Here is a 21,473-nt window from a genome sequence, read left to right as displayed (position 1 = left end):
TAATAACTGCTGATATCATTGAGGTAAAGAGAACTGCTTTTCCTAACCACCCATAAAAGAATTTGGCTTTTTATATTTCTGCCTCTCTTAGAAAGCCTCATCTCCCCACTGTGAGTACGATGGACTCGCAGGTATTGAAATCTGTACTCTAATTGGCAATTCATTGAATACAAATTCAATGAAGGAACTTTTCTAGCCATTTTCTATAAAACAGGAAAGGATCTGCTCCTCCTTTTGAGCTATGATGCAGTTGCTCCTGAAGTAGCTCAGAACTGGGGAGAGAGAGAGAGAGAGATCTCTATGAAATCTGGGTTTTCAGCTAAGGCCTACTTAACAAGAAAGTCTGGTTTTCACTCATTTCTGAGAGACTGTATTCAAAATATGAATCTTGGGACCTTTCAGAGACGTTTAATCAGCTTTCCAACTGTGGATCTTTTAATGTGAACATCGAAGTTCAGAATTACTGAAATTGACCTTTCTATTTTCTTTTCCATTTTTCTCTCATCTTGCAATAAAGTAGAACACCCAGATTAGTGTTATTTCCCTGAAAGTCATTTTTATGATTTGGTTTGTGTTAGCGAGAATGAAATATTAATCTGCTCGAGTTTGCTTAGTAATTACATTAGACGTGTCACTTTTTCCATCATTTCTCAAGTTTCATTTCTCATTGCTGTCTTCCTCTAGAGTTCACCACTGGGTTTCCAAATAATTGTTGAAGGAACAAACCAGTTTCATAGTCCCTTAAAGTTACATGGAATGTTTACATGTACCTTTCCCTGGGGACATATTACTGCTGAGATGGCCACATCAGGACTTGTGAAACCATTCTACTTTTTATTTTAATTTTTCTGATTATTGTACAGTCACATATAGTTTACCTTCTAAATTACACACATTCTATTAAAATCAGCCTGAGGGAGCAGGTTGCCCAGAGGACAAGGAGGATCCAATCATGACTTTTTACAGAGACTTTCTCAGGATCACAGAAGGTCCTAGTTTAAGCTTGGGACTGGACTCTTTGGGGTTTTTTTTTGGCCCCTTTTGCCTATTAAATTATGCTGCCCTTTAATTCTGTTTTAACTCCGTTCCCCAACGTTTGAACCACAGTCACAACAATAGGACAACCCCTCAGGCATTTCTCATCAGAGAACATGATGTCACCTTCTTCTTTTTTTTTTTTTTTTAAGATTTTGTTTATTTATTTGACAGACAGAGACCACAAGTAGGCAGAGAGGCAGGCGGGGGGTGGGGGGAGGCTCCCTGCTGAGCAGAGAGCACGCCGTGGGGCTCAATCCCAGGACCCTGAGATCACGACCCGAACTGAAGGGAGAGGCTCAACCCACTGAGCCACCCAGGTGCCCCTGATGTCACCTTCTTGATTGGAAGCTGCATTCTAAATGGATTGTCTCTTCGGTCCTTGTCTTGTTTAGTCTGAAGGAACTACTGAGATTGTTCACTTTAATAGTTTTCAGATGTACATTGGCTCCATTTTGGTTCAAACTATATTGCTAGAGATGAGAGAGAGAGAGACAAAAATAAAGTTCTGTCAACATTTCTATAAAAAGAAAAATAAACATCCTTGAGCCCAAATTGGGTTGTGTTCCCTTACAGACACCCCTGGAGTGCTTACTGCAGACCAGGCACTGTGTTAAGACCTGGAGGCACAGAAGATGTTCTTTCTCAAAGGGCCCACAGTCTAATGTGAGAAAAAGACAGAATTACAGTGCTGGGTCCTAGATTAGAGGTATACTCTGTATACCTGGTCAGTGTTGAGAAAAGAGAAAAGGAGTCTTTGCAAGCAGTGCAGGCAACCAGAGAAGACTTTTGATTGAATGACAGCAAAGCTGAGTCTTAAAGGACAAGTAGGAGGTTGGCCAAGCAAAGAGCCAGAAGGATAGAGACATTCCAGGAAGAGGGAACAGTGTGGAGAGAGGAGAGAACCAGGACCATGGTGAAGCAAGTATTCCGTTAGTCCCATGGGGTAGGGCCAGAGAGAAAGAGAGAGGGAAGAGATTTAAAAAAAAAAAAAAAATATATATATATATATATATATATATGAGCAGGAATGCTTGGGTGGCTCAGTCAGTTGGCCATCTGCCTTCAGCTTGGGTCTGACTTCAGGGTCCTAAGATCGAGTCCTGCACTGGACTCCTTGCTCAGTGGGGAGCCTGTTTCTCCCTCTGCCTGCCTCTCCCCCTGTTTGTGCTTTCTCTCTTTCTCTGACAAATAAATAAACTTTAAAAAAAAAAAAATGAGATAGAGAGGAAAATAGAGGCTACATCAAGGTGGTATGCCATGTGATGGAATTTGTACTATTCCCCAAGCTGTCTACAGGGCTTTTGCAAGATTTCTGACAGGGCAGTGAACTCTGAACACATTGGATTTCTCTCAGATTCTCCAGCATCTCATTCTTTCCTACCCAGGTGCCTTTGCATATGCTAATTCCACTACATGAAGAGTTATTTCCCCTTCTTCTCCTAGCTCTCTCCTTAGTATCTTGCAGATGTCAGCTCTTAAGGGACACCTTCACTAACCACCCTTTCTAAAGTGTTTCCTAATTATTTTCTTCATTTCATTTATACCATTTATAATTTTTAAGATAATTCATTTGTTTTATGTTGTCAGCTGTTTCTAATCCTAGACTGTAAATTTCCTGAATGTAGAGACTGTATCTTGAACCCCTAGCACAATGCCTGGCTCATGGTAGGTGCTCAGTAAATATTTGTTGAATAAACGAATGAGCCCTCAGATTTGCTTGTTAGTGAGACAGCTCTGGCCATAGAGTAGACAGTGAACTGAGAAGCCAGGACTGACAATCGAGAACATGGCTAGAAGGCTGCCCCACCAGACTGGCAAGAATTAGGAAGATTCTGAGCCACAGACTTGAGGAGAGAAGGCAGGGAGGGGGAATGGAGATACACTTGGAGTCAGGATTGGTTGGATGTGGGTTTTTGTAAGAATCAGGAGTTAAGGATGGCACCAAAACATAGAAAACAAGCTGGTCATGGATGGCTCACTGAAAGAGGGAATTCCATAGCATCAAAACAGGTTTGGGGAGGAGAAGAAAATGAGCTTGGCATTGGACACATTGGGTGTGAGGATTCCCATGGCTAACTGGGTAGAAATATCCAATAAATATTTTGAGAGCACTCTTGGCAAAAGACAAAGATTTGAGAGTCATTGGCCTATAGCATCATCCATCCACTCATTCAACAAATATTCTCTTACTAACTGCTTTGTCCCAGCCATTAAATACAGTGGTGAATGAAACAAACATTATTGTAGTTTTCACAAACGTTAGAGTCAAGACTGGTAACTGATCATAGAAGCAGAGGAAGTAACTAGGAAATCTGTGCCCTTGAGCACAAACCCTGGAGACGCCACTAGAAGGTGGACACACGAGAAGGGCCAATCCAGAGGAGATATTGGAGTGAATGTGAGCAGTGTTTCCCCCTCATGAGTCTTTGTGCCATGCTAAACTTAGTTTTCAAAACACAGTGCTTGCTTTTTTGGTGGCGAGATTGAAGTACATGTGTTCCCATCCACTCTGTATAGAAATTCTTGTGAAGTTGTCCTTAAAGTAAGGAATGTCAAAGGTTGGAACCGAAGCAAGTGTCAGCCTGCAAGCAAGACTGCAGACAGCAATGAATAAGAGTTGGAAATCGGCCCGAGTCTCCCATTCAATGTGCATTTCCTTGCTCTCACTAGATGTGTTTTAAGTCAAACTTAATGTATGTTGTGGTTGGATTTCCTTTGTTACAGTCTGTGGGATTGATGTGATGTCAACGTCACAATCAAAAGAGATGTTCTAGTTGGTTTTGCCAGTACCACTTGAGAGAATTTTTATTTATTTGCTTATTTTTATTTCTCAGGTCTCTATCCAAGAGGCAACATCTTAGGCACTTACCAAATTAGAGTCAACCAGAGACTCGGGTGGGGGTTGTTTCAACAGGTGAAATTTCTTAAGCACGTCTTCAAATGAAAGTTTGCCATTTTACTTTAAAAAGCAATTTTTAGGGATGCCTGGGTGTCTCTGTTGGTTAAGGATCTGCCTTTGGCTCAGGTCATGATCCCAGAGTCCTGGGATCGAGTCCCATATCCAGCTCCCTGCTCAGCAGGGAGCCTTTTGCTCCCCTGCTTGTGCTCACTTGCGCTCGCCCGCTCTCTCTCTCTCTCTCTCTGACAAACGAATAAATAAAATGCCTTTTTTAAAAAAGCAATTTATAGTTACTGCATGTTCTAAAAATTAGAGCTGTTTTATCTAAAATATCATAGATTGTGTTGGGTTTAAAAATTAACTGGAAAAAAAAAAACCTTTCTTAATTCTAATGCTACCAGAAAAAGAATAATTTGTGGGTACTTTTGTAAGTCTCCCAAACATAGTGATTTGTTGCATGTGTTTATGTGCATGACATTTAATGAATCTGTTGGTGGGTAGACTATACCATAGCTAAATTTGCCTCCCCTTAGTACTGGGAAAAATCTATCTTTTGTCAATAACATAAATCTTATTTGTAGGCTGTTTGTTATAGATTCAGATAGACCTATTTTCTGATTTTGCGTTTCTTAAAAGTATGTTTCTTGTTTCAAAGGAAAGTTTACATTAAAAAAAATCCCTTTGTCCCTACTTTTTTTTTTTTAAAGATTTTATTTATTTGACAGACAGAAATCACAAGTAGGCAGAGAGGCAGGCAGAGAGAGAGGGGGGTAACAGGCTCCCTGCTGAGCAGAGAGCCCAATGCGGGGCTCCATCCTAGGACCCCGAGATCATGACCTGAGCCAAAGGCAGAGGTGTAACCCACCAAGCCACCCAGGAACCCTCCTTTGGCCCTACTTTTTTAAAGGAGGTGATTATGCTAACCCTAGAGATGCGTCTCAACTAGATTTTATCTATCTGAGATTCAGAATCAAAAAACTTGAGAAGCTGAGAAGGAAACAGCATATCATAAACTATGTATTCTTTGCTATTTATAAGTTTTATGTTCCTGAATGTACCATAAAAATAAAAAAGCAAATGATAAGAGAGATAGTAGCAGGTATATTAAAGGAATTAATTATATCCAGCAAAAATAAAGCAGATGCAAAATTCAGAGATAGTCACGTAGAACCATTGGTTTATTATCTTCTCTCAGGAAAAAAAAAAAAGAGAAGAGTCAATCTACCCACTCACACAAAAAAACCCTCTTGTTCTCAAAACAAATCTAAATTTTTATCTGTGCTCGAAAGAATTTGTTTTCATGTTTCAAGGCATGGGGCTTGGCTTTTCTGGTTTGGCTTTTTCAAGATTTCATCCTGTGGTGTCTCTGAAAATGAAGAGAACATCTTTAAATCTTGTTTGATTTGAATGGATGGAGAGCTAATCCTGATCAGATGTTTCTTTAGAGAAAAATGGTGAAAAACTGTTAGGGAATTTGGGTACCCTGGCTGATTCCTAGGTAGGCTGTTTTCAGCTCAGCTGTTAAGGTCTCAGAGGTCAGCCAAGGTAACCATTTATTTTAAATCTTCTTTTGTTTCAGATTTCCTGTTGAGTTGTTTGGTGGGTTTTTTTTGTTTTTGTTTTTGTTTTAAGCCATATCAGAAATCACCCAGTTGTGTCAGAGCTTTCCGTAGCCCCCAGATTCAAACCAGAAAACCAGCTATGTAACGAGATGACTGTCCCCGCCCACGTCAACTCTTAATAGAGCAGAGTAGGAAATTAGACATTGCCCTTTTTAATCACAATGAAACTAATATTTAAAATTCTGTTATCAGATATCTTCTGTTTATGACGCTGTTTTCTTTTGTTTTTGTTTCCCCAGGACATTTGGGCTTCCAAGACAGTTTTGTCACATCAGGTGTTTTTAGTGTGACTGAGCTTGTAAGAGTGTCACAGAGTAAGTATAATTTTGCTTTGATTTGGTACAGATTTGCCTTAGGTTTGTGCTGTCTGCCTAGGCCTCCGAGAGACATAAATAGCTTTCAGAATCCCTTCTCCATTCACCCATTGGAAGAATTTCGCCACGCAGTTTGTTTGACAGCCAAGAATTTAAATCAGGAAAAATTAAATATCATTTTAATGTGAGACACAGGGAAAGAACTGAAATCCTGACTGTCTCACATATTCCCTACTTTGTAGTGTGAACCTGGTTGAAAACATTTCTGAGGCTGCCCTGGTTCCTGAGAAATTATGCATTTGAAAAGAATTTGTTTTTGACCTTTAAAGAATGCTAATGCCCTCAGCCTGAGTGACATAGTACAGCATGATCATTACCAACTTGTCAATAATCACCATCAACAATGAATTAAAAGTACCTGTCACCACCCTGTTGCATTGATCAAAGGAGTCATTGATTGTATTTTTGCTATGACATAGTCCAGACAGTCCAAGGAGAAAGTATAGGATTCTCCCCTCCGCTCTCTCCCTCAGTCTCTCTCTCTCTCTCTCTTTCTGACAAACACACACACACACACACACACACACACACGCACACACACACTTGCCTTCCCTCAAAAACATCTCTTTCTCTTTTTTTAAATTTAAATGCATACCTACAATGACTATGGTGTTATGGGTGCCAATAACAAGAAGGAAATATAAATAGCAGATATTAAATTTTATTTCTTACTCTCCTCCTACTTCAAAAGACTACTTGTAGATAAACTTAATATGGTTAACATTGGTTTCAAGCTGCATCAAATCCTTTATGGAATGAGGTGGAGTAAAAATAAATATTTTCATTTCAAGTGAAATGAAAATATCCCCCATTCACTGCATTACAGACTTGCAAGATGGACTGAGTACACCAGTCCATCTCTGACAAGGTGTCAGGTCAAGCAAACCAAGCCATCCCAATCTCACAGGCTCAGATTCTGGTTGTTCTTATTTCTTAAAGCCGAAAGACTACTAAGAATCCAGACCGTGGGATATAAGGTAGGGGCCGAGGATCTGGAGTCTGAGGGATAGACAAAAAATCTAATGCCTGTTGAGCATTTACTATCTGCCAGACGCTGTGCTATGTTTTCATGTATGTTGTGTAAATTAGTCTTTGCAATAAACTTGTCAGATAAGTAATTAGTCTCATTTTTTACCAATGAGTTAAACTGTGGATCTATTTAAGTCATCTACCCAAAGTCAAACAGTGGGTAGATAGTAAAGCTAAGCCTGTGTAGTGCTAGCAAGTGTACTCTTACACGGGCTCCAGGGGACTTGACAAAATGTACAATGTGGGATGAGGCAGGGAAACTAGGGGAAAGTAACTATGAGTGCGGGAATTCCGGGATCAGGGATCCTTGGTTGATGCCAGGGTGTTCCGGTGTTAGGGAGGCGGAAACATAAGGGTTGAGGCATTAGGAGCTGGAGGGTGTGAGTTGGAATGGAGAAGTTGCTGGCATGTTATCAAGTGGGCTTAAAGTTCCAACCAGTGAAGTAGAGATGAGATGACCTTGTTCCCTTGGAGGATATATGCCGCCTGCCACTGCACAGCTAGCTAGCCAGTCATTTGCCACGCAGGGACAAATAATGCATTTATAGATTTAAAAAAATTTTTTCACTTTGTAAGACTTTTAAAAAGGATTGCTATCCCACATTTTTCTTGTCATTTTAATCATAGTAATATGATATAGATTTTATATATATGTTTGTCATAATGGCATTACAGGGAAATACGCTCATTGAGCCTTTACTAAACATAGCCTTAAAGAGTGAAAAGAAAATCCTTTTAGCTCTAAGGTGGGAGCACCAGACCTTTTTTTATTCTGCCCTGGCTGCTGTAATGCTTATATTTTGTCTTCATTATCATCGGTGTCCCAAGGCCTGGGTGTGTAGAAAAGGCCCACGCTGCTCTCAGGACCATGCCCAGAATCAAGTCCCTCTTCCACTTTCCGTTTGTCCCTTTAAGGTCTTATACCCTAAGGCCTCTCAATTCCAAGCTAGATTAGACCTTCATTCAGTCTACATAGCACAGTTGCCAAGCGAATTCTAAACCTGCCTTCAAGACTGCCAGAGGGCAGAGGCAGACCACAGATTGAATTTGCAGAGGGACCTGGTTTTGTTTCCTGTCCGTTAGGGGCTTATGTTGCTGATGCCTGGCATCATGAGCGTCCTTCGGCTCTTGAATGCTTTTCGACTCTGCACACTGCTGCGTAATCGCTGTAGGACTCACTCACACATGGCCTCGTGCTGACTAAAACTGTTTGGCACAAGTGGGACTGGGCTGTGTCAGCTAAATCATGGCTTCAAGCCAAACTGCTGTCCAGAGTACCCCCCCCTTGCCGATCTTTAATCCAGGTTTATTGGGGTCCATGTCACAGGACTCGCTTGGCTGCCGGGGGTTAAGGGTCCATCTCCCAGCTCAGGTCTCCTCACTTGCACACCTCTCCGAAAGACTGAGCGCTCAAGCCACGGGAGGAGTCAAAATCCTTAACCATTTCTTACAGCCCTGCCCCATTCCCCTAATTGGAAGAGCTAAGTGTTCATGTTAGAGGTGCAGTGGACACTTTTTACAAATGAGGGGGGCCAGAGGGTGCATTCAGCAACTTTAAAGTATCAGTAAGCTAACTGGCACATAATTTGATTAAATGCATAATGTTAGCCCTGTTAGGAGCACAACACTCATATGAAAAATTACATTAGCTAGCCTTTATCAAGCATACACTATGTATCAGGTACTGTACTAGGCACTTGGTAACCATAATCTCATTCAGTCCTCCCATGGTTGCTGTTATCTTCCCTTTTTATAGAAGAAGGAGACTGTGAGGCTCAAAGAGGTTAAGAAACTTGCTCTTTTTGCTTGGCTGTGCTCAGCTAGCTGACTGCAGACATTTTTGTCATGACCTCTCCTATAACTGCATTACAGAGCTAAAAGAATCCAAAGATTCTGTGCTTTAATTAAAAGTCATTTCTTGTTAGAGTTGATAAACTTTTAGATTATTAATCTGTGCATTAAAAAAAAAAAGGTTAAAACTATTTTTGTATGAACCAAAACAACAAAGTACTTAATTAAATGTTTTCCCCCTGGATTTGTCTTCAGTTACGATTTTTTTTTTAAATGAATAGGCTTTATGGTTTAGAGCAATTCTACGTTCTCAGCGTTAGGTTAACAAAAAGTACAGAATTTTAACATTCCCCCCAAAACAGTTTCCTCTACTTATTAACCTCTTTTGTTACTGTGGTACGTTTGTTACAAGGAAGGAACAGGCACTGACTCATTATGGTTACCCGAAGTCCACAGTTTACTTTGGGTTCATCCTTTGTGTTGTAGCTTCTGTGTGTGGACAAATGTATCCAGATTGCAGTGCCTCACAGAACAGGCTCACTTCCTGAAAAATCAACCTGCACAGCAGCCAGTCATCTGCCCACTCCCCCAAATTATTGCTCGTGCTCTGAAGAGTTCACCCTTCATCAGGTTGTTTTTAATGGCCCCAGCGTCTTTGAATTTCTCCCACTCTGTTGCACATTTCTTCTTAACCCCCCCTCATTTATCTCAGCCCCACCCAGTTCCCCCAGTCACACTTGTGACCACATATCGGGCCTGGAAATGTCAAACACATGGTGGCCGTAGTCTGAACATTTTCCCTCTTCCTGAATCTTTAGTACGCGATTTGAAAATTTGCTAATATAAATATTTACTTTCCTCGGGTTTCCAGTTAGTTTCTGTTTTTCGTTTTCCTCCTTTTTAAATTTAATAGAGGAGGGAGGTGCGATTTCAGCATTTCCTCATGAGGATTCACTGAAATAACTCCGTGCTAAGTTTGTTGTTTATAATCGTGTTACTACAGGGTGGCAATGGCAGAGAAACTCAAGAGAAAGCTGCTGGCTTAGCTTCACACGTCGGAGGTCAGGGTCAGGTGGCAAGGTTGCTTGTCATTCAATTATACTGATCAGATGCATGGAGCTGTTAGAAACAAGGGCTTCTGCTGCAGTCTCACTAATTCCCCTCTCACCCTGGCCTCCTGCCTACCTACCTTTTCATTTTTTTGCATTATCTAGAGTCCACGAAAGGTCTGTCTGTCCTCACTGCAAAGAAAGTCCCGTAGCCTAAGAGTCGGTATCTGTTGTGGCTCCTCCTACCTCCCCCCCTCACCCTCAGTGACAGGGCCATCTGAAAGTCGTTCTTGTTATTTATTACTTTGTTCCAGGAGAGGGTCGGGAAGGGGGAATACAGACCACTAGACTCTGTGCCAGAGGGAAAGCGAGGTCTTCTCTGCTCTGGGGGAGGGGGTTTCCAAGTGCTAACAATGCGGTTCAGAATCCCTGAAGTTGTGTTGGCATAATACTGTGAAGCAAAAGACAGGAATCATCTGCTGGAAGGGTTCTTACATGATGCTGCATTTTCAAACAAAGCCTTCAAGAAGCATTTTCAGATGGGGCTCTTTCCCATGAAGCCGCCACAAAGAGAGAGCCCCCACGACCGGCTTCTCCCTGACCCTCTTCGACGGTCATCGCCGTCAGCGCCCACTCCCTGTTTATCTGGCTCCGGTGTTTTCCTCAAAGTGTGCGCTCTGAGACTGTCCGATATGCTTCCTGGGATGAACCCAGAAAAATCCTCCCAAAAAATGCACTCCTTGTGCCCATTTCCTTCTAAAGTGCTGACTGTTTTACTTGAAGTTGGTGGGGTGACTCTGAAACCTTAAATACTTCACTGGGAGAGAGGAAAACCACAGATACACACGGGCCATTGTGACTCTGGCCTGGTGGGTTCTAATTTTCGAGCAGTGGCTTGTACACCCGAGCGGGCTGCAAGGGTTAAGTAAACTTTGTGGCTTGGGATGACTTCATGGCCCTGGAATTTTGAAAAGCCAGGGTTCCCAGTTTGCTCAGCGTCTTTGGGTGTAAAAACCACTCTCAGTTACCCAGACTGAATTTTTGGTTCCCGTCACCCTGCTGCAGAAGCTATTAAATCCAGCAGCTGAACTGTCCTGGCTGTACCACAGAGCCGGGCTGCTGGGTGGCTCCAGGATTCCCGAGTTGTTTGTCAATGGAGAAGGGGGTGGGGGGTGGGGGGGGACAGTGAGTGGAGCCAGGCGTCTGCCTCAGCCTGGCATGAGGTGGCACCCTAGTGGCTGTTCTCTGCCTTCCACATGTGCACGCTTTCTGTATTTTCACACAGGAGTCACCATTAGGATCCAAAGCACGGTTCATTTTTCTACCTCTTTTTGAAGTCTCTAGGCCCCTTTGTGGGACTTCGAGTACCCACAGCCACGCACTGGGCTTTCTGGGCCCTTGAGACAGTCCGAAGAACTGGCAGATCGTCTCGCCTGATGCGTGGGAGCGAGGACAACAGAGTTAACTCAGCTCCAGTGTATAACAAGGAGATGAAGCTCTTTGATCGGAACAAGCCCAAACTCGGAAATGGCAAGAGGGTCTCGCAAAGACAGACTCACGAGGAAATTGGCATAGGGTGAGGGAGGCCAGACGTCCAGTCCCTTGGGGTGCCATTGAGACTGGTTGCAGGATGTGTAGATCTCGGTTACGGGACAGGAGGTCTAAAACTTTCTGTTCTGAGCAAGGGGCCTGTTCCTGTTCCTCGGCGAAGGAACGTGAGAGCTGTCTATGATCATGGCGTGGACATTAACTATAAAATTACTATTCTTAAGCAAGCTCTTCTTTCGAAAGAAACCATTTGGGCTTGAGCATTAGAGGAAGAAACAAAAAGATTATAATAAAAAATAGACTGCAGCCCTTGCAGGAACAGTGGCTGTGACCTTGCCTTTTGTTTGCCATTACACAATTCAATGGCAGTCCACTCAAACTATGCTCTCGATCAATATCCTATTAAGGCAGCACAAAAAGTCTCCATAAACTTAGTGGTTAGCTATGTTTATAAATGGAACTCAGCATAATTAGATGGTCAATAGCAGGCCCTACTAGTAATTTTAAAATGAACATCACACATTTTCTGTCTGTAGACGTCAATGGCACCTCTTCCAGACGGAGGGTATGGTGTGCCGCAGACAAAAGAGCAGGAGACCCTTTAAAAAAAAATAATGCCTGCCCTTAAAATGCAGTTTTTAAAGAAAATCTGTTAAGTTATAGACTAGCAAATACTGATCGGCTAGCTAGTTATAGACTAGCAAATACTGTAATCTTTTTCTGTTTTGCCTGCCTCAGCCACCTTATTCTGAATATATGATGGCATCGCAAATGTTTCCTAGTTTTAATCAGCCCCTCGTACAGAGATAAAGTAATAAATATTGCCATACTCTTAGGAAGAAAAATATCAGTCTGGTTGGCTTAATTGAGCGGGTTTCCTCTACTATAATTCGATAAATTTTCAAAATAAATCTTGAAATTGAATTAGTTCAGAAGGATGTTTTGTTGCCTAGTTGTTTTTTTTTTTTCTTTTAATTTTCTGGACATATGTGGGGGTCAAGATTTGGACACTAAAGCCAGCAGCAAATGGGATGGGCTGGCAGTAATAGAAATTTTCACCAAACATACTCTTTCTCCTGAATCCCAGCTCACAGTATGGGTGGCCATGCATGATTTTCCCCATTCTGTCCTCCTCACCCGGTAGAGAAGGAGCCACATAAAGGGAGAGGTGTCCCCATTCTTACTTACGAATTGAATGTACAGTGTACCCCGTGTTCAGCACGGGCCCTGGCAGTGGACTTATGACCACCCTGCCAACGGAAATTAAAACTCTGGTGACAGGAGGCTTATTATATCAGCAGATGCACTAGTCAACTCAGTGCTTGAAAGTCCTGTTTTTTCTTTTACACTCATCTTCTACAACCTTCCTGGTTGGAGTCGGTGGAGAGAGTTCTTGTGGCAGCTTTTGGGGCAGCGGGGTGGGGCTTTTGTTTTCTGTTCTTAGCCGAAGCTCTTGCTAATTTGACTGGACCATAAGCATTCTTATTTTAAAGATTTGACTCAGGGAGAAGCAAAACAACTCCTTGATGTCCATACTAATTTGTTGTCATGATCTCTATTCACATCTTCATCTGTTTGTCATCTTTTCTAGCTAATTTGTGGGTTATGTTTCCTAAGGGTAATACATTCTATAAAACCCATATTTAAGATGGTGGCATGGTTGCATAGTCCAGGATATAGAATTGGGGATCCGGCTCTGCCACTTTCCAACTGAAGGGCTTTGGGCAATACTGAACCCCTCCCAGCCATGTTTTTCTCATAGGTAACCATCTGATTTGTTCAATTAACTAATATTTATTAAATACCATCTGTGTGCTGGGCCTGCATCAGAATGCTGGAAATAGTAATAGCTCTCAGGAGGGCTTTGAGGATTCAGTGAGAGAATGGCACATGTCTAGCGGATAGTAAATGCTCAGCAATGGTAACTACTATGCTCATCATTGAACAAAGCCTCTGTCCCTGGTCTTTCACTCTGTGTTCAGAGCTGATCCTTGAGGTGTCCACACTATCAGCAAATTTATTAGAATGTGTGTGTATGTGTCTGTATGTACTCTGTGTGCATTTATAAATTAAGAAGGACTGATTTGAGATTCAAGTTCTTTTCTAGAAGTCAATTTAGTAGGAGGACCATTCTTGTGACCCCTTCAAAGTTAATAATTCTGATAGAATAAGAGCATGCCAATACTAGACCTAATTCATCTGCTTTAAGAAACCAGAAAATTCTTATTCCTCAAGTTTGCAGCCAAAGCCTATATGTCTGCATGATTCCAGAAGTTTCTCTTTAGGATATCTAATGGATAGTGAGACACTTTTAAAAATTCTCAATCTAACACTGACACATTAAAAGCCACACCTTGATTATTTTTTAATCAGACTGCTTTAAATTAGCACTTAGTTTTATACTATTTGAATGATCCTTTCTTTTATATTATGGGCATAAAAAATCCTCAGAGTAGCAGGTACATGCTAGAGGTCATTACCAGCAATGTGATTTTTAGTAAACTTTTATTTATACACTCATAAGCCTCAGTTGTTGTTGTTGTTGTTGTTGTTGTTTTCTAAGAGGAGATATTCCTATCTGATGGGTATCATTAGAAAACTAAAAGGTATTTTTGGGATTTCCAGAAGCCTGACAGAAATTCAATATTACTCCCACAATAAGACCACAAATATTATTGAGATCTTGGCTGGTATATCTCATCCTAGCTAACTCCCGCTGATTAGAAAGACTGCTGTTGGTGACACAGTAGACAGGTCCAGGATGAAATCAGCGGAGTCCACACTCAGCAAAGCCACACTTTGAGCCCAATATGGGAACTGAGTCAATGCAGTATGTAATTGATATGAGTACGTCATTAACACCCAGGATCTTTCAGAGAATGGAGAAGGGAAAAAAATAAACAGTTCTTAGTGAAACTATGGAGACTTACTAGGACGGATCCAGACAGCTGGACTTGTAGGTGGTTGCGATGAGACTCTGCTCGTACAGTTTGGTCTCCTAACAGCTAACTGTCCCAGTCCCAGCGCGCTCTTGGTGAAGGAGCTTCTGTTTAGAAGCCCTCCCCTGGTTTATAGATCACTGTGGTAAAAAGACACCTCAGGCCATCAACTCCGTCCCCTGTCAGGGAAGACTTAATCCCCGGGCTGACACTGTATCAGGTCCTAAACGGGTGCCGCATTTGACCTCAACCAAAAGCTAAGATGAGATGATACTCTAAAATGCAGAAAATCAATTTCGGTCCCCAAGACAGAAGCCACTAATGCAGGAGACCAGTCCACATTGCCAACCCCAACGCGGATGGCTGTGCTCGACCAAGTATCAGACGCTCTGTCCGGGGAAACACGGGCTCACATTCCAACCCCAAAGACCTGAGAACACAAAGGGAGAAGGAAGCGGACAGAAGTTTTCCCACATCATGGATGGGTGACAGTTATTTTTCTGTATAAATCTTGTTGAATTTATCCCTGTAATAACTGACCATGAAGGAAGGACCGGGAGACTGGAAACATGTGTTTCACTCTGTTTCCTTGGGCTGGTACCCGGAGATACTTGAGTTCAAATCCTTGCTCTGTCACTTACCCGGCCGCGTGATCTTGAACATGTGACTTAACTTTGCAGCTCAGTTTCCCATTCATAGATGAGAATAACCAAATGCATGTTCTGTGGAGATGCTGCAAAGATGACATGAGATAATTTGGGTAAAACACATAGCGTATCAACCTGAGACATAATAAATAATCATTAAATATTAGCTATTTTTCACTAACAGACTCGTAGAATTTTAGTTCAACTCAGTAAACATTTGTTGCACGTGTACTAGACGAAGCATCTCACGCTGTGTGTTGAGAATGCAGAGATAAGTGGAAAGGGTTCCTTCCTTTATAGAGTAGATAATCAAAGTTTCTTGAGATCCAAGACTGAGTTCTCTTCGTGGCAGGAAAATGCCTGAACAGACTCACCGCACGAACTGCATTCACAATTATTATCAAAGGTAAACCATTTTCAAGATTCAGAGTGGGGAGGAGGAGGGTATCAGTGAACTGTTCTCGTTTTAATAAAAGAAAACATTTCTTCAGAAATAACAGTTTCTGTATTCACGTCCTCCTACCCCTTCTGGCACCACAAACCCACGTATTTTTTAACTCGTGTCCACAAACGTGGATGTGTGAAAACAGTACCGTGTCTGCATTAGCAGATGCCGTTGATGGGGTTAAAACATTGTGCTGGGCTTTTGGCACCTAATACTACGTTTCATAAAAAGCATTGCTTAAATCTCATAATAGCGGGGAAGTTCATTTCCACATAGAGGGAAATCCTCGTCTTGGTCCAGCGCCTTTCTTTTATGTTCCATTTTGGAAAACCAGACTCCTCGCCGCACTAGGTCAGACCTTTTAGAAAGGAAGGGTAGAGAAAGGAGATCAGCACGCGGTTTACAGACCAGAAATCTGCTTGGCAAAGGAGTTGCTGAAGACTGTGGTGTGCGAGCTGCAGAGAAAGTACCTTTATGATTGATTTCCATTCAAGTCAGACTGACTGCAGTGTGGTCATTTTTCTAACCCATAACTGCTCATACTGCAGCAGGCTGCTATCTGCAGGGTGTCTGAATTATAGCAGTGTATGTCCGCGTTACCTCTTACACAAATTACTTACATTGGTTTCTTTTTCCATGCAAATTCATCAGTTTACAGCCCCTCGTAGCCACAGTCAGGAAACTCTGGCCAACAGCACAAATTGATAAAATGAGTTCATTTTACTATACTTTTTTTTTTTTTCTTCCTAAAAGCCCTCTCTCGTAGGCAGTGTTCAGGAAGCATGTTACAGTAAAAGGAAGATAACAAAGGAGTTGAATTTTCTTGCCATAAATTACTTTCCAAGTTAATTCCCTTTAACGATGATTCCAGATTTGCTTGAGTTTTCATAGCATTGTGCGTTTTACAACTGTGCCTTTGATAGAAAGAAGACCAAGTATTTTCCCATGTTCACTCCTTTTGTGCCAGTGACATGGACTTTCTTATGAGATCTTTGCCACCAGAATGCAAAACAACACTAAATTGTGCTGGGCCCCTAGAACTGTGCGCTTGTTGTTGGATTTTTTTTTTTTCCCCAAGCCTGAAAGTACAAGTTCCCAAAGTCTCAGTGAGTGCTTTAGATTACATAATTGGAAATATTCTTCTCTTATTTTTTCATAGTTACTTTATAAACTGAAAACAAAGTAGTGAATCCCAGTCATCTTTTTTGAGGGATACCCGTTGGCCATGTGGCCATATTCCTTAGCTGCCGTGGAAATTTGAGGAAGGGGCATTATAACTGTTACTCTCTCAAATGGGAGCCCCACGAGGGCAGGGGGCCTCATCTGTCTTGTCCATTGATGGATCTCCGGCACCTGGCTCATGAAAAGTGCTCTGTGAATATTTGCTGAATTCCACTGGACATAGGCTCTCAGAGAATATGTGCCATTGGCGGAAGGCTGGCCACACTAGTCATTCAGTTAACGCTCCCTGCTAGTTCCTGTTGGACAAGTTGTAAACTCGGTATACTGTCATCTCCCAGGCAGAGTAGCTTGAAATTTTGGACAGAATTTTTTTTTCCATCACCCTCTCTTTCCAACAACACAGGCCTGAGCAGATTGTCTCTGGTGGATGGCAGAAGCTCAATAACCACAACCTTATCCAACTACTAATGTGTACAGAAGAGCAGGTCATTAAGAGGGTTGGCTACTGCAGTAACCCCTTTCTTCCAATAGCCCACATTACAATAATGATGCCTTAATAGCAAACCATTTATTAAGAAATGACACAAAGACTGCATTCTACTCATGACAGGAAAGAAGGGAGTGGGAGGACAAATGGCTTAGAAATCATATCCACCAAGACCATTCCCCAAAGTTCATCCTTTGAGGAAAAACTCCTCCGCGAAACAAGAGCCATAAAAACGTCAGGTGTGCCTCCCTGTAATACTGCTTAAGAAAGGTGAGGCACCAGTCCTCACTGCCCATGCATAGTTGCTGATTTCTGAGTATCGTTTTGCATTGCATGAAGTTGGGGGGCCGAGGGAAAACCGAAGAAGGTGATTACAGATTCTCCTTCATTCAGAGCATATTTATGGATCATCAGCTGTTGTGTCGCACTGATCATCATATAAAACCGCACAGCTGTTTAGGAACACACAAAAGGCTGTCGGATCTGGAGGACTAAAGGTCATCTGGTATGACCCTCTGACTTTGTGGCCTAAGGCCGTTACTCTGCCTCTTGGTGCGTCAATTCCTCCCTGGGAGCGTAGTGAGGATTACATGAGATGATGTGTTTAGGAGGCTCAGGCCGGCATCTGGCCCATAAATGGTGCTTAATAAATGTTGGTCCTTGTTATTGTGGTGGTGATGGCCCTGGTATTGGTGGTAAGTTTGCGTTTCTATGACGACTATTATGGGAATTTGAGGCCCAAAGAGTTTAAAGGACTTCGGCTACACAGGGGGTAATTGGCAAGGCTGAAACCCTAGATGGTCACACCCAGGCCCATACCAGCGTTTTCTGTGCCCTGGGATATCTTGTCTGTCTTTACAGTCCTCAAAACACACTCAATCTGGTTGGGGGAGAATATGTCATGGGTGAGATAATTTAAGAACGATAGAGTCTAGAGTCAAGTACAAGTGTAACAAAATCAGATTTTGCAGTATATGGAATAGACAGGAAGCATTGTGGTTGGTCCAGTCCTTCCTTAACATCCCCACCTTGGTCAGTGGCTACGCAATCTCTGGAACACACGGGCAGGCTGTTAGTCTTTGGCTTCAGAAGCCCAGCATGACGTCCTGGGCAGTTGTTGTTAAATCATTTAACCCTTGACAACGTTTAGTTCCCTCGTTTGCAAAAAGGACTTCCTACCATTATTAGCTAAGAAGCACCTTGGGTTCTATACGTTGGGTTATGTATCTTACGGGTATTTTGTATTTGTTGGGATGGTATGAAATATTTGCTTGTGTATGCCCTTTCCTAATGCACAACCAGACATAGATCTTTGGGACCTGTTTCCGAAGGTGACAGATACCCACCATGAAAATGCCTTTTTCTTTCCAGACACCATGGTGGAGGCCTCCCTTTTCTCTCAACTCCGCCATCAGCCTACCAACTGATTTCCCCACCTTCATCCCCTTTAGTGCGTTCTGTAGGTTATTGTCATATTAATGTTGCTCAGGTTCAGCCATGATCACTTCCCTCCTCAGAAACCGTCATGGAGCCCACAGATCCCTAATTGTACTCCAAACTTATGTGCATACTCTTGTCATTTGCCTAGAAACCCTCCTCCTCTTCTCCACCTCTTTAAATCCTCCCGTCCTGGAAGCCTTCGTGTCACTGCCCAACTCCTCCTGGAATCAGACGTTTTTCTGATCCCACAAGCTGATAGGATTTCTCATTCCTTTGAACTTTTCTAGTACATCCTTTGCATTCTGCCTATGAAAGTGAACACATTCAGCATCAAATTAGAATTTCAAGTATTATTTTATCCTTCCACTCTGTAGTAAACCCTGTGAGACAGAGACACTGTCTACCCTTTTATCATCTGAAGTTTAAGGCAAATATATTGAATACAAGAGGCAGGTTAGTAGGATAAGAAAAGCAACAGGTTTTGGGGTGAGACACCCCTGACTTTTAATCCTGACCCTCCCTCTTTCTGCCTCTCTGCAGTCCATGGCAAGCCAGTTAACCTCATTTGGGGACTGATTAGTTTTTCTCATTTAGGAGAGGTACTTTCCTAAAGAGGTTGTTTTGAGGATGAAGTTAGATATAAGAAATAAAATGCTCCTTGGTGCTCAGGAAAACCTGCTGAAAGCCCATCTTTCTCAGATATCTCCCTCAGGCTCTTCCTGTTCTCCAAATGAGAGAGCCTGAGAATACCCGGGCCACTGTGGGGACATTTGACAGTGACCCCTCCCCACAGGCATGGGGCTTTCTCTGTAACTGTCACAGAATCACTGACTCCGATTCCATTCCAATTGGCTGACCTTCATACGATGCGTACACATGGACAGTACTGGGAGTGCTTCCTGACAAGACCATTTGGAAGAATGCGGTGTTTGGGTCAGTGGTTTATAAGGATTTTTTAACCCAGGTTGTGAGACCCCTTCTCATCTGAGAAATTTAATGATGTCATAAAATCGGAGACGCACATAAGTAGTTTGTGAAGCCCTGAACTTACTCAGTACAACTTCAACAAACACTTGGAGAAGAAAGCATCACAATGCCACTGGCCCACCCGATAAGCGTTTTGCTAGATTACAAGCCCAGGGTGCTAAGAACTTCACAGGAAGTAAATATAGAGGCAAGCGAAGGAACATTTCTGTGGGTTGGTTTTTTTTTTTTTTTTCATCTTTATTTTTTTTATTTTTTATTTTTTTATAAACATATAATGTATTTTTATCCCCAGGGGCACAGGTCTGTGGATCACCAGGTTTACACACTTCACAGCACTCACCATAGCACATACCCTCCTCAATGTACATAACTCCACCCCCCTCCCCCAACCCCCCCCCCTCCCAGCAACCCTCAGTTTGTTTTGTGAGATTAAGAGTCACTTATGGTTTGTCTCCCTCCTGATCCCATCTTGTTTCATTTATTCTTCTCCTACCCCCCAACCCCCCAATGTTGCATCCCCACTTCCTCATATCAGGGAGATCATATGATAGTTGTCTTTCTCCGATTGACTTATTTCGCTAAGCATGATACCCTCTGGTTCCATCCACGTCGTCGCAAATGGCAAGATTTCATTTCTTTTGATGGCTGCATAGTATTCCATTGTGTATATATATCACATCTTCTTTATCCATTCATCTGTTGATGGACATCTAGATTATTTCCATAGTTTGGCTATTGTGGACATTGCTGCTATAAACACTCAGGTGCACGTGCCCCTTCGGATCACTACGTTTTTTAATCTCTCTGAGAGTTGTGCACACTGCACTTACTCTGTATTTTCCTTTCTTCACTGGTTCTGGCCCCTTCGACATTTTAGTAAGATAATTAAGGCAGAAGACATTTTTCCGTGGTACAACGTGGTCAGGAGAATGTGAGGTGTGAGTGCAGCTGGGCGCAGGGCCCTAGACTTCTCCTCTCAGTCCAACCAGGTCGTGCACTCACACCTGCCTTTATCTTTTCTTCCGAGGGGATGAGGAAGGCCTATGCTCTTCTGCCAGTGCTCAGGAATGAAGCCGCTGAGCTATTCCACTGAGGCCCGAACCTCATCCTAGAACTTAGAAAGAAAATCTAAATCCAGACCCTCGACTCCTATCAGCCTCATCTCTCTTCCTCAGTTAACAAGAGGTGTGACTCTGTACACTCCATGAAGGCACAAACATGAGTCTGTAACATTAATACGTGCCTGCTCTATGCTGGCTGCTGAGAGGGATGAGGGCTGACGTGTGGGAGTAATCTCCTTCCCACCCACCCCCAGCCTATTTGCATCCATAAGATACTATGAAATAAAAGGGGAAACTATGCAAATAAACTTCGTAGAAGAAGTAAATTAGGGAAGGACTAGCAAAATCATTCACTGGAACTCTGTTTACACTTTTCGTCAAGCTCAACCATTTGTTTTTGACCTAAAGGCCCTTCCTCCATTACAGTCTGTCATTAAGAGATAGGTTTGAATTTCAGAAAGTGTATGTGAATTTCAGAGCTTTCCATTTCTTAGCAGTGACTGTTTTTATACAATGACAGCTATGATTAAGGTTTAGCTGTTGCTAGTAACCAAACAACTAAGTGTTTATTCTTAGGTATTACATATCCCTTCCTACCTTTCCTCAATTCCAGACTCTTATTATGGTGCCACAATTCACCCACTTGCCCAAGCAGTAATCCTGGGAATCATCCCATTTGCTCCCTTTTCTGTTATTACTACACTCAAGAAGTCAACACATTTCCCTGAGTTTATCTCCTAAGTCACTTACACTAGGCTCTCCCTTTTCAACCCTTGAGTTCAGACCCATCCCCCACTTACCTTTTTTAAATGACTCCACTGGCCTCTACGGTTTTACTGATTATATTCTTCAACAGCCACTCCTTTGTCCCCCACGCCTATCTTCATGAGAGGATGATGTTTCTAGGTTATGAAGGCAAGTTTGGTGATACATTC

At 42.4% G+C, this 21,473-nt stretch overlaps 1 protein-coding gene across 6 annotated transcripts in view; it reads left to right on the top strand.

Moving 5' to 3' along the window:
* Window positions 1-21,473, top strand: part of NFIA (nuclear factor I A) — a 371,542-nt gene that overhangs the window by 233,036 nt on the left and 117,033 nt on the right. For all 6 annotated transcript variants that reach the window (XM_047728046.1, XM_047728048.1, XM_047728045.1 and 3 more), the window contains exon 4: window positions 5,799-5,873. In XM_047728046.1, coding sequence (XP_047584002.1) covers window positions 5,799-5,873 — 75 coding nt within the window. The remainder of the gene's footprint in view (window positions 1-5,798; window positions 5,874-21,473) is intronic.

The sequence above is a fragment of the Lutra lutra genome, chromosome 4, assembly GCF_902655055.1.
Source record: "Lutra lutra chromosome 4, mLutLut1.2, whole genome shotgun sequence".
NCBI classification, from domain to species: Eukaryota; Metazoa; Chordata; class Mammalia; order Carnivora; family Mustelidae; genus Lutra; species Lutra lutra.
Note: the sequence above shows the minus strand (reverse complement) of the source record. Positions and strands in the feature narration are given on the sequence as shown.